Here is a 13,234-nt window from a genome sequence, read left to right as displayed (position 1 = left end):
CACAAATTTAACGTGTTTCAGGTTTTATTCAATAAGTTTGTTTGTATTCTGATGCTCTCGTTTTTAAAACTAAAACTACTTCAAAATTTTTATTCCTATTTTCTTTTTTAGTTTTATTATGATGATATATTATGAGTTTCTGGGACGGGAATTAATAAGTAGCAGTTAGCAGGAAATAAATAACAAAAAATGCAGTAGTGCAGAACTTTTCAGAGCGGCAGTCAACAGAGTCGTTAGAAGATGGAACTTAAAGAAAAAGAAATAACAAAACATTTTAATATAACTTAACTTGTCATATATTATAGAACAACTATACAAATTAATTTCTGTCTGTTTATTTTAGATTCTTGCTGATCCAACCATTCATGGCAGGGAAAACGTTATCCGAACCATGACAGAAATAGACCCCGACACGCCTTGGCCCGAAGAACATATGGAATTTTCAACGCTCTGGTGCCGGGTCATCTCTTTTAGATGTGCCGAGTGGAAATTTTTGCTTAGAGACTTCCCCCAACCGTTGATGAACGTTAGAAAGTGTTACATTTGGGGACAGTTGGTGGGAGCTGAACAAGTCGCCCCAAAGAGAGGTAATCTTAATAAATTATTTAATTGCATGTTGGAAATTTATTGCTCACAGTTCTTAGGTAGCTTACGTTAAAAATTATTGTGTAAAAAGGTAACTACAGTTAAATTATGCATGTATTTGTATTATTCTTTTCGTATATAATAGCAAGAATACATCAAAACCTATTTATATTTAAACCATAAAAATATATTTCGCCCAGTATATAATATAAAATGAAATATCAGGAAACAATATTTTATTTATACTTTAACAATAACAGAAAAATTTTATTTATACTTCGCGTGTGAAGATATCAAACAATTATCTTCCATTTGGAAAAGATGGAAAAGGAAGTGAATCCACAATGTCAGTAAAAAACCCAACCGTATCCAAGATTCTATTTAGAGTGTCGTTTAAATTGAGTCGAATGACAACAGTCTTTTGTTGGACACATAATTGCTTTGATTTTCTTGACTGGTCTTCATCCTACAATGAGAAACCTTTATTGTATATAATCAAGAATACGCAGTACTCAGTAGTATTTTTTTGTGGTTGATTAATTTTATTTTAGAAAATAATTTTTTTTCTATACTAATTTGTCATTCGTAATGGAAAAACAACATCCACATCTTTTCAGCCGAATGTGGATGTTGCGTAAAACACCTTTTGCAAAAGTGAATCAACCTTCAATTTTGTTGACATGCCATAACCTTGTCAACAATCTTGGCAGTTATACACACCGTTTTTCAACTAAATTATCTAATAATCTTTTTTGAGATCGATTTCCGCAGTGGAAATCGAAACGTCAAATAACAATTATACAATATAATTTTCATTACAATCAATTGTGACTTATTCCCATATAAACATAGTATTTAGTAGTATTCTAACTTAGACATGCCACAAGAAAACAGTTTCAGAACCTTATCTGCAGTTTACTCATAAAAACCATTACTCTTCCAGTAAGCTTGAATTTGCTTCGCCATCGAAAGGGAAGTATCCTGACTTTTTGATGCATCATATATATATATATATATATATATATATATATATATATATATATATATATATATATATATATATACATATATATATATATATATATATATATATATATATATACATAAAACTCAGATGACTACCAAAGGACAATTGATGAAAGATTACATGAAAGAAGAAATTGGAGGCCCACAACAACAAAGTGTTGTATGATAAACTGTCTGATAAAACTAAAATAATGCTAAAACAAGGAAGAGAAATTAAAATAAGTAGCAACTTACAGAGAATACAATACACAGAACTTTGTAGACAATAAAGAAAAGTATTAAGGAAGACATAAGAAAATACAATGAAAGACTAATAGAAAATGCAATCGAAAACAGGAAAAACTATAAGAAAACAAGAAAAACATTAATCATTGGGAAGAAGCAAATCATTGCGCTAACAAACGAAAACACCAGAATTACAGACAGAAATGAAATAATACAATTCGTGACTAAATTCTACAGCGGACTATACAAAGCCCCTGACACACTAAGTAATCAGTAACCAAGAAGATGTATCAGAACTCCTTCCGGAAGAAATAACATCAACAATTACAAAAATGAAAAGCAATAAAGCAGCTGGAATAGATGGTATAACAGTGGAACTGCTTAAATACGCTGGCTATAAAACCTGGAAAATCTTAGTAGGCATATTCATGAACTGTCTAAGATCGAGATGCATACCAGACAACTGCACTACAGCAAACATAATTCTCATTCATAAGAAAGGTAGCAAAGAGGATATCAAAAACTACAGACCTATAAGTCTAATACCAATCATATACAAGATATTCACAAAGATCATCAACAACAGATTACCAAACGCATTAGATGCTGCACGCCGAGAGAGCAATCTGGCTTCAGAAGTGGATTCAGCACCATGGATCATATTTATACACTTCGGGAACTAAAGAGTAGAGCTAAAGAATATGAAATAACGCTACCATTAACCTTCATAGATTTCGAGAAGGCTTTCGATTCTATATATCTCAAGGCAGTAAGAGAAGCTTTGACCAACCAAGGCATTGACAAACCGTACATAGAAACTTTAGCAAAAATATACAGACAAGCCAAAGGTAAGGTAAAAATGTATGAAAACACTCCAGAATTTCCCACTACCAGAGGCGTCCGACAAGGAGACGCAATATCACCAAAGCTCTTCATATCACTGCAACTCTAGAAAATATATTCAGCAAAATAAACTGGCAGAACAAAGGAATATCCATTGATGGAGAATACCTCAGCCATCTAAGATTTTCAGACGACATCGTTCTGAATCATGACATACGCCTACGAAACTTGGACACTAAAGAAAGAGATAGTATCGAAACTCAAAGTTACTCACATGTCAATAAAGCGATGCATGCTAGGTACAACAAAGAGAGATCGAAAAAGAATAGAATGGATCAGACAGAAAACCAATTTTACTGATGTAATCCATAGAATTAAATCTCTAAAATGGCAGTGGGCGGGGCATTTAGCGAGAAGAACTGACATTAGGTGGTCCACTTGAATTACACTGTGGTATCCAAGAGGCGTGAAGAGACCAAGAAGACGTCCAGAACAGCGAATTTTAGACAATCTTGGGCAGAAATGAAGAATGACTATGTAAGGGAGGCTGCACCATAATCGGTAGAATATGCTGAGAATGATAATGATGATGATATGTAGATGTTTGCGAAATTTGTGCTGCCTATTTATATATAAAATAAAAATGCATGCAAATAACTTCTTTATTTCTAAACTTTGTATATTTTAACAATATTTAGCTATACTGGGCGTCAGGGAAAACGAACCATCTTAATAAAATAGATCTTAACAGTTTTTTTTTAATATATTACGGATATCATGGCTTGTGTATAGAGGAGAAAGATCAAATAAAAAGAATAAGTAAATTTGCGGATCCTAAGAAACCATTAAATTTTCAGAACTCATCAAGGTAAAGTTCACGTTTTCACCGTTGCTGGATTCTGAGTTCGAATAAATCCACTAGAAGGCTTCAAAGTGCTTTTTGCAAAGCTCAACGCAGTAAACGTTTGTAGCATTCGACGAAGATTAAGAGAGCAGAGTATGACAACTTACAGTTCAGCAAGTTCAACTCTTGCTTCCTGCAGCAAGTCACATACTAGTTTTTGTCCTCGAACACATTAATTAGACCGTGGTTTACGGATGAAAACAATAAGTTTTACAGAATATCTAGATAATTTAATGCTTTCTCTACTCAGTCGGTTACATGTTAAGTTGACTGACTAATGATTTCTTTTGATACACCAAGTCATCCCCTCCTGATTGATCGAGTTGCATTTACAGCAACGGAGATTGTGATATGCCATATACTGCATTTGAAGGTAATCATTTCTTAAGGAGAATGATATTCTAACAATAGACTGGTCTGCTTAAGGCATAAATCCTAATCGTATTGAGAATATTGGGAGCTAGTTTAAAAAGCGTGTAAAGTGTTGTATGACTGTTAAACAAGACATGAAGCAATTTGAAGTGATGTTGGATGTTTAGTTCAATTCTTGCAAGTTGAACTTGGAAGTAATAATTAAATATATTTATGAACTCTAAAATTTTTGGTTAAATTCCTTTTGTTGCTTATGAAAAAGTCGACTGATATTGATTATCCACAATATAAATATAATAAATATATAAATGATATATGATATCTATCTTAAATGGTTTGTGGCTCGTGTTCCCTCATGCGCAGTGTAATAAATTAATGTCTAGTATTAATTTCCGCCAAAAAGGCCGCTTATGCCGTCAAACAGATCGGAAAAGAATCCTACTGCGTCCATAACATAATCCAGGAAACTGCTCATTATCTCATCCGTCATTGATAGTTGCGTGTTTTTCCTCACGCCATGGCCCTAAAATGAAAGAATGTTATTTATGAATGTTTATGTATGAATGTTATTTAAAACCAAACTAAGTGTATCAGTTACCATGGAGCTACTGACACTTTGCACAGACAACACGTATTTTCAACTAGATAATGATTTCTACAAGCAAAATTTCGGATTAGCCATGGGCTCATCCTTATCTCCATTATTAGCAGATATATCCATGCAGGATTTCGAACAAAACATTGTACACAAACAAGACAAACAACTTACAGTATGGTGGAGATATGCAGATGATGTGTTCTCCATTTGGGCCCACGGACCAAAAGCATTTAATACATTTATGATGAACATCAACAGTAAAGGAGAATCAATCAAATCCACCAAGGAAAACGAAAACAATTCACTTCCTTTCCGGATGTGTTAATCAGAAAGTTTACAGAAAACCAACCCACTTTAAATTACCACTCAAATGTAAATATCAAAAAAAAATTATCAAATCATTATATGATAGAGCCCGAGACACCTGCTCTAATGAAAATGCATATCAGGAAGAAAGATCCTACTAGCAAAGGTTTTGACAAAAACTGACTACCCTTTGTCATTCATACACAAGGAATTTCTCAATATTTAAGAAAGGAAACAACAAAATATAACAAGCAATTCAAAGTATGGCAAGACTTAAATATAATAAAAGTCCACGACAGGCTTTTAATGATAAACTTTTAACCGGCTTGAAAGTACCTTTGGGAAAAGAAAGACGTCTCATTATTACGCACATAGGAAGTGACTCAGGTTTCTTACAAGGTGGTTTACATGTATTTACCTCAATCTAAACGGGCGATTATCATGAGGATATGAACTCCGATGTGTTTGAAAAGTAGTTTTCGTCTATACTGATTCTTGTAGAAACTGGATCGGTACTTCTAGTGGACAATGCACCTTATCACAGCTATGGAAAAAATACCGACTTCGAAGCACAAATATAAATTTTCAAGAATCCATTATAAAAGTTCAATTACTCGATGTAGTTAAACATAAAGAAATATCGTAAAAATTGGAGATAACTACACCGATGAAATCTGCATACAACGAGGAGTTAGACAAGGTTGTATTTTGTCGCCAATATTGTTCAATATTTACTCGGACCAGTTATTTAAAAAGGCACTTGAGAGACAACCCTATGGAATAAAAATCAACGGGGAACTACTTAATGTGATTAGATATGCAGACGATACAGTAATTCTGTCAGATAATATTGAAGTCTACAAATTCTGCTTGATCGTATTCACGAGGTAGGAGAGGAAATGGGCATTAAAATAAACTCAAACAAAAACAAATTTTTAGTGTTTAGTCGTGACCCACATCCCGATGCAAAGCTTCAATTAAACGGAGTCCAAGTTGAGAAAGTTCACGAAATGACATATTTGGGAACTGTGATAACGTAGATAACGTAACAACTAGATCCAGACATAGAAATAAAACGTAGAATAGCAATGACTGAAACTACTTTTATGAAAATGAAGTCATTTCTTTGCAATAATCATCTCAGTTTAGAACTAAGACAAAGAATGGTTAAGTGCTATGTTTGGTCCGTACTTTTGTATAATGCAGAAGTGTGGACGCTAAAAGTATCGATCATGAACAAAATTGAAGCATTGGAAATGTGGGTTCACAGACGAATGCTGAAGATACCTTGGACAGCAAGAAAAACCAATGAAGAAGTACTAAGGAGCGTCAACAAAGATAGAGAACTGCTAAAGACTGTTAAACATCGAAAAATGTCTTATCTGGGACATATAGTAAGGAGAAGTCGATATAAAATATTACAACTGATCCTTAAAGGCAAAATAGAGGGCCGTAGAGGTGTAGGAAGGAAACGGGTTTCTTGGTTGAGGAACATTCGTGAATGGACTCGGATATCAAATGCAGGACAATTATTCCATATTGCAGAAAATCCTTCGAATGGTGAAGCCTTCGCAATGGTGATCGCCAACGTCGGATAATTCTGATATGGCACGCGAAGAAGAAGAAGTTAAACATAGCCTACCAATTCTGAATTAAGAGTCTAAACCAATTAGAAATGTGGTACAATAAATAAAAAGGGTAAGTGAACCTATCCAAACCAACGGATTTCTTTAAAACGATTAGTTAAAACACACAGATATCAGTCAAAATGCAAGTAATTTTATTAATTCGCCCCTAAAAAGAGAAGGGCGTTACATATAAATTAAGATATAGCATTTTTCATATAAAAATGCTTGCACGTCACAATTTATATAAAGTGACGTCACTTATATTTAAAATTTCCAGAACGTCAACCTTAGAGTTCAAATTTTCCTAACACAGCTAATAATACGAAACCCATACGGAACTGCTCGATCTTTCATAGGCGTCAACATGGTGTAATAATCCGAAAAATAAAAACATCATTATATTGGAAATTTTAGAATTATATTGATTAAATAACCAAAAACATTTGTTATTATTAATAATATAAATTTTATGAAATACGTCTTTAAGTCTAATATTCCACAAAATAATAATTTTAATTAAATAAATTAGACAATTGTACGCAACTGATACAGGAATACTTCAAATTTTATTGACAGTTCAGCGTGTGGCAAAAGTGTAAACTCCGTTTTTTGACAGTAATAATTTTGTTTATGTTTTGATTTCTTGCACAATTTGATCATAATATAATATATATTAATAAATTGTATTTATAAATACATATTAAATTTAGATTAATAGCTTTAAAAACTAATTATTGTTGTGTATTGTGATTGTGCTATGCCAAAACAAATAAATAGTCTGTAATTTCAGGTAAAATTAATGTTTTTTGTGCATTTTTAGAAAAGTTATTAATAATTTTCAGGAAATCGACTGTTGACGCTACTTTTGTAATAATTAAGCAACAAATTAATAAAAATAACTTATTATTTTAAACACAAACTCTCATTTTAAAAGAGTGTCTATGCCTTTTGAGTAAAATTGCGTTACTTTTCCATATATGTAATTTACCGGTGTTCACCTTCAGTATTTAAAATCAAAAAGCGATCTTACATTGTTATATATTGTTTATATATAAAAAATGACATTAAATCTTTTGCATATTTTGTTTAATACATACTGTTATCACCAAATTTATCAAAAGCAATTGTTAAATACCTGTATCAAAGAGTATCTTGGGAAAATCATTATTTCCTTCGTCTATTATGACAAAGAATTTTAAGTACTTATAGCATCTTTGTGTGTATGATGTTAGATAGGGAGTTTCTACACCAATGCACCTTCGTAGTACAAAGTTAAATTAAGTTGCAATATCTGTGCCATATTGCTACAGCAAGTGGGATCAAAAGAATCTAAGTAAATTGTATAGTAGTAGCTTAACGTAGATGCGATCTACTACGATGCGAACTACTTAAAGGATGGTTTAAATGGAACTCAAGATAGGGATCACTTGTCGCAGTTTCCAATATTGGAATATTCTACTCGGCTATGATAATAAGTAATCGATCTCGTTATTAAAAAGAAGGTTAAATTTGAAGTTAAAAAGAAAATGCTTGATATATTTATAAAGTTGTAACATTTATTGACTCAAAAATCATATTTCAAAAGCTCTTTAGGAAAGTACATGTTTTCATAATATCTAGATGTACATCATTATCCAGAAGTTAAGAGAGGAATTGTTTCCATAAGGTCATTAACGAATCCTACTGCGTCCAAAATTGTATTTAGTGTCTGATTCATATTATGATCGGATTCGTTATTTGCCAGATGCAAGGCGATTATTTCTTGTTCAATATCCTAAAATTAAAAAATAATATTAACCAAACAGCACAAAGCTTCTTTCAACTATTTAGAATAAAACAAATATTGTAAGATTGATAACGGATTGTAAGTGATCCTGAAGAGCAGCAGTGAAATCTATTGAGACAACTTCATATGTTACAACTTCATAAAGAACTACCAATTCTTTACCGTATTATTACGGGAGATAGCGTTATGTTTTCGTGGGAATTTTATACCGAATAAATATTTGTAGCAGTTAAATAGTGTTCTATAGTCAGAAAAATGGGAGTCAGCCGCAGAGTTAGTCACCGCAGCTGCGGTGGAGTTAGAGGTGACAGCATCTGAAAGTCGTATAAAAAATTTTGTCTTAATAGTCCAGTCGGGATGGCATTTGAGAGAATTATATTTTTAAAAATGTTGATTTCTTTGTTTTTTTGTGCCAAAATCAACATTTAAGGTCCTACGCCTATGACAAGACTAACGAGACACAAGCGATTAACGAACCATAGACGAAAAATTCGAAACCGACGAAGCCACTTTTACTATAAATGTACCATAACAATATTGTTGTTATTGGACTGCAGCTAATTGGTATCCCAATTGGTAAAAAACTGTAAAAGACAGTATTCTCAAAAAAATCAATGTCTGGTGTGATATACTGAACGAGCGAATTATTGGTCCTTTGTTTTTTGAGGGAAACATTAACTCAAAGAACCTTTTTGAATTTTTAAACACCGACTTGGGATGCTATTCATGAGCTTTCACTTACTGAACAATTAAATTTGTGTATCTACTTAGATGGGTGTTCTGTTCATTACGCCAAAACTAATATTAGGACGGTCAGCATGTTTTCTAATTTATCTCTCGGCAGCCATGACACAAAATATTAATAGACGACTTGGAAGTAATTATTGTTTATTTGTCACTTGAGTGACATTGAAAGGGTAAGTTAAGATAGCAAAATGCACTTCCTCACAGAATTCAATTTTTTTTACGTTCTATCTGTATAAAAAATAAGATTCAGCGTAATTTTAACTCGCCACCCCTTACTCCCTAGCCCCAAAAACGTCATTTTTTCGTTTTTATTTTTTTTTCAGTGGGTTGCAATTAATTTAAAAATTTCAAAAAATTCACACCCATAATTGAGGCTTTTACAAAACTTGTATATTTTTATAAACCCATAGATTGAGTATACATAACCTAAAAATGTATTTTTTTTTTCAAAAAAAGCGTATAACTTTTGTTTGGGGATGGAGTTTTTTTTCTATTTTACGCATTTAATCAAAAACTATGTTTCTGATATTTTCGAGATTTTTCCGTCAGGTGCGCCATCTTTAAAAACCAAAAAAATTGCGTGTTTTTATAGGTTATATATAATTTGAAGTAACTGGGTCCTTTCAGACATTCAAACATTGGGCGAAACACCTTTAGACCCACAAAAAAACATTTTTTTCAAGGTTTTTTGCGTAGTTAATAATATTTTTTGAGATCGATACAACCTCAATCAATTTTTTCATTTTTTACGGTTTATGTGAATAAAAAATAAGCCTCAGTGCAATTTTAGCCCTCCACCTTTTCTGTCTATCATTCTTTTCGTTTTTATTTTTTTTTGTGAGTTACAATCAATTTAAAAATTTTAAAATTCACACGCATAGTTAAGCTTTTTATAAAACTTGTTGAGTCATTAACCCCGCAAAAACTCACAAAAACCATTAAAAGGCTTGAAAAAATATGGTTAAGTCCCCAAGGGTTTAAAGAAGTTTTGTTTAATTTTGTAATGTCCTAAACCTATCCTATAACCTAAAAAAAACCTTGATTTGATCTATTTTGAAGTCTATACAATGGGTAAAATCCGCCAAAATCCCTAACAAACCAGTTTTCCGGCATTTTGTAAGTGGCACACCTTACGGAAAAATTTGGAAAAAGATGTATTTATCAATTAGGTTATGTAAACTTATACAGGTCTATAAAAACCTACACTATACGCGTCTATAAAAATATACAAGTTTTGTAAAAGCCTCAACTATGTGTGTGAATTTTTTGAAATTTTTGATTTGATTGCAACCCACAAAAAAAAAATAGAAACGGAAAAATGACGTTTTGTAACTATTATCTTTCACGATCGACTGCCAATGAGGTTTCTGGCGTTCTCATTCACGTCATCCTCTAATCGCTTTTTCGGTCTTCCAATAGATCTTTTCTCCTGCATTCTTGAATTCAACAGTTTTTTTAAGTCTGTTTTCTTCGATCCAAAATACATGGCCTGTCCATTAAAGTCACTGTAGCCGACACTTATCGAGATAAATGCGGTTCTTTATATATAAAGACCTAAAGGACAGAGTTACTCCAATGTATATATAATCTAAAAAAAATTGTCTATATGTTTTAAGTCTATAAAATGGTGAAAATCCTCAAAAAACCCTAAAAAACAATATTTTTTGGGGTTTTGAAGATGACGCACCTGACAAGAATACGCTCAGTCCTAACATATGGTTCAAAAAGTAATGAAGACATGGTTCGAAAGAAAAGCACTAAGAATCTATGGAGCAGTGATATTAATGGAGTGTGGGGAAGACGATACAACTTCGAACTTTATAGAATATACCAGGAACCTGATATCGTAAAACATATTAAGATAGGACGCCTGAGTTATAACCACTGACGACCCTTTTTTAGGTAAAAATTGGTTCCAGAAAAATGGATCACAGATGTGATTTGTGTTCTCAAGTTGCTAGCCGTGCGGCTGTGTGCGGTACTCGTTACCTACTCTATCTCTTCGTCTCAAAAATGCAGTAAAAAGTGCGTTAGTTTTCGCTATATTCGCGCGCCCCAAAAACACCGGTATAATAATGAACAATGTGGTAATCTTTAATTAGTAATCGTTGTTTTGTAAATATTTTCTAGTTATTAGATGTGTAGTATCGATGATTACGCTTTATTTTCTCTAAGTACAACCCGATAAAACCAAACACATAAGGAATCATCGCCGTAAAGTCTGCTTACATATATCGAAGGAAACTCTTTAACAGTCCATGGTCCTAAAATATTTGGTATTTTATCCGCTGGGAAAAGGAATTTAATAAGCTTTCTCCCATTAATTGGTGGAGATTACGGCAAAGTTCCAGCAACAGTTATATACAGGGAAATTAAGAAGTTAAGATTAATGTGAGATTACAAATTACGGGTTTAATTTGTGATTGAACAGTAATATCAACTGTCAGTGGCGTAGACATTTTTTTAATAAAAAAAATCGCTAATAAAAATTCTCTATTTCCGACTAAGAAAAAGTATCATATTGTGCCCTAGAAATTTGGATATTTCCCTAAGTAGACATTTTATTACATGCTATTTAAAGAAAAAATTGGTTAAAATCTGTTACCAACTTCAAATTTTATAGAAGTGTTTTTAATCTAAATAACTTATACAGAAGTAAAAAACTTCAAAATTTGTATATTGGTATAAAACATTTAATTTATACCAATATACAAATTTTGAAGTTGTTTACTTATGTACGAGGTCTGGCTATTAACTAACGAGACTGCTTATGAAAAGAGTTTTATTTTAAAAATTATGCTACAATCGAATGCTTTCCTTCAATATATTCCCCTTCCCTCGCCACACACCGTTCCTTTCGTTTTTTCCATTGGTCAAAGCAATGCTGGAAGTCTTCTTTTGTTAGAGCTTTCAGGAGCTCCGCCGTTTTTCGCTTCACCTCTTCCATCGACTCGTACCGGATTCCTTTTAAGACAGACTTGATCTTCGGAAACAGGAAAAAGTCACAGGGTGCTAAATCAGGCGAGTACGGCGGGTGTTCGAGCACTGGAATGCCTCTAGCGGCTAAATAACGCTTCACAGACAGCGCGTTATGGGCAGGTGCGTTGTCCTGGTGCAAGATCCACGGCTTGTTTTTCCACAACTCCGGCCGTTTCTTACGAACTCGCTCTCGCAGCGTTTCCAAAACTTTCAAATAGTAAGTTTGGTTTACAGTTTGACCCTCTGGAACCCATTCAGTCATCACGATGCCGTTAATGTTGAAAAAACGATTAGCATGGCTTTAAATTTTGATTTCGACGTCCTTGCTTTTTTCATTTTTGGCGATGCAGGAGTTTTCCAGTGCATGGGTTGTCGTTTAGTTTCAAAATCGTATTTGAATATCCAGGTTTCATCGCAAGTGATGATGTTTTCCATTTATTCAGGCTCTTCATGTAACCTCTCAAGAAAATCTGAGCAGATCTGTTGACGGACGAGCTTTTGATCAGGGGTCAAATATTTTTTGGGACCAACTTCGCAGACTTTGTTCATGTTCATTTCGTGTAATGTAAAATTTTTCTGACAGTTTCTTTATCGGCGTTTACAGTCTCAGCAATAATCCGAATGCTCATACGATGATCTCCGCACACAATTTCATTTATTTTGGTCACTGTTTGCGGAGTTGAAACAGAGACAGGTCGACCTGGACGTTGGTCATCTTCGGCGCTCTCTCGGCCTTCAGAAAACCGTTTATACCATGCGAAAACACACGCACGAGATAGAGAATTCTCACCATAGGCCTCTTTCAATAAATTATAGCACTCAGTCGAAGTTTTTTTTTAATTTAACGAGAAATTTCACATTAATCCATTGCTCATGTTTTTCGTCACACTTGGTTATCGACTCGAGAAAAAAACACGTTCTTTTCTAATCTCTACAGAAAAAATACTACTACAGCGACAAAACCGTTTTTTCGTACTGAAAGAGTAGACACTTTCAGCTATCCAATGCTGCATTCGTTTCCCACTCTTCCCCTCTAGGACGCCTTCTGCGCGTGCAGTCTCGTTATTTAATAGCCAGACCTCGTTTAAGTTTTAACTATGGTATACAGCCAAGTACTGGGATTTTCCCATTAATTTTTATTTTAATCTAAATGGTTCGTCCTGTATAAAATCTGAAATATGAAAAGTTCTCGAAAATTTATCTTAATTAAGTTTATTATACAGGAAAAAAAGTCA

General features: G+C 33.2%; 1 protein-coding gene across 1 annotated transcript in view; it reads left to right on the top strand.

Annotated features, from left to right (window-relative positions):
- hob (bridge-like lipid transfer protein family member hobbit) overlaps positions 1–13,234 on the top strand; it is a 102,496-nt gene that overhangs the window by 34,605 nt on the left and 54,657 nt on the right. Inside the window, exon 14 of the mRNA XM_072541133.1 lies at positions 344–587. Coding sequence (XP_072397234.1) covers positions 344–587 — 244 coding nt within the window. The remainder of the gene's footprint in view (positions 1–343; positions 588–13,234) is intronic.

This window comes from Diabrotica undecimpunctata, chromosome 8 (assembly GCF_040954645.1).
Source record: "Diabrotica undecimpunctata isolate CICGRU chromosome 8, icDiaUnde3, whole genome shotgun sequence".
NCBI classification, from domain to species: Eukaryota; Metazoa; Arthropoda; class Insecta; order Coleoptera; family Chrysomelidae; genus Diabrotica; species Diabrotica undecimpunctata.
This window is presented reverse-complemented; position numbering and strand designations above follow the sequence as displayed.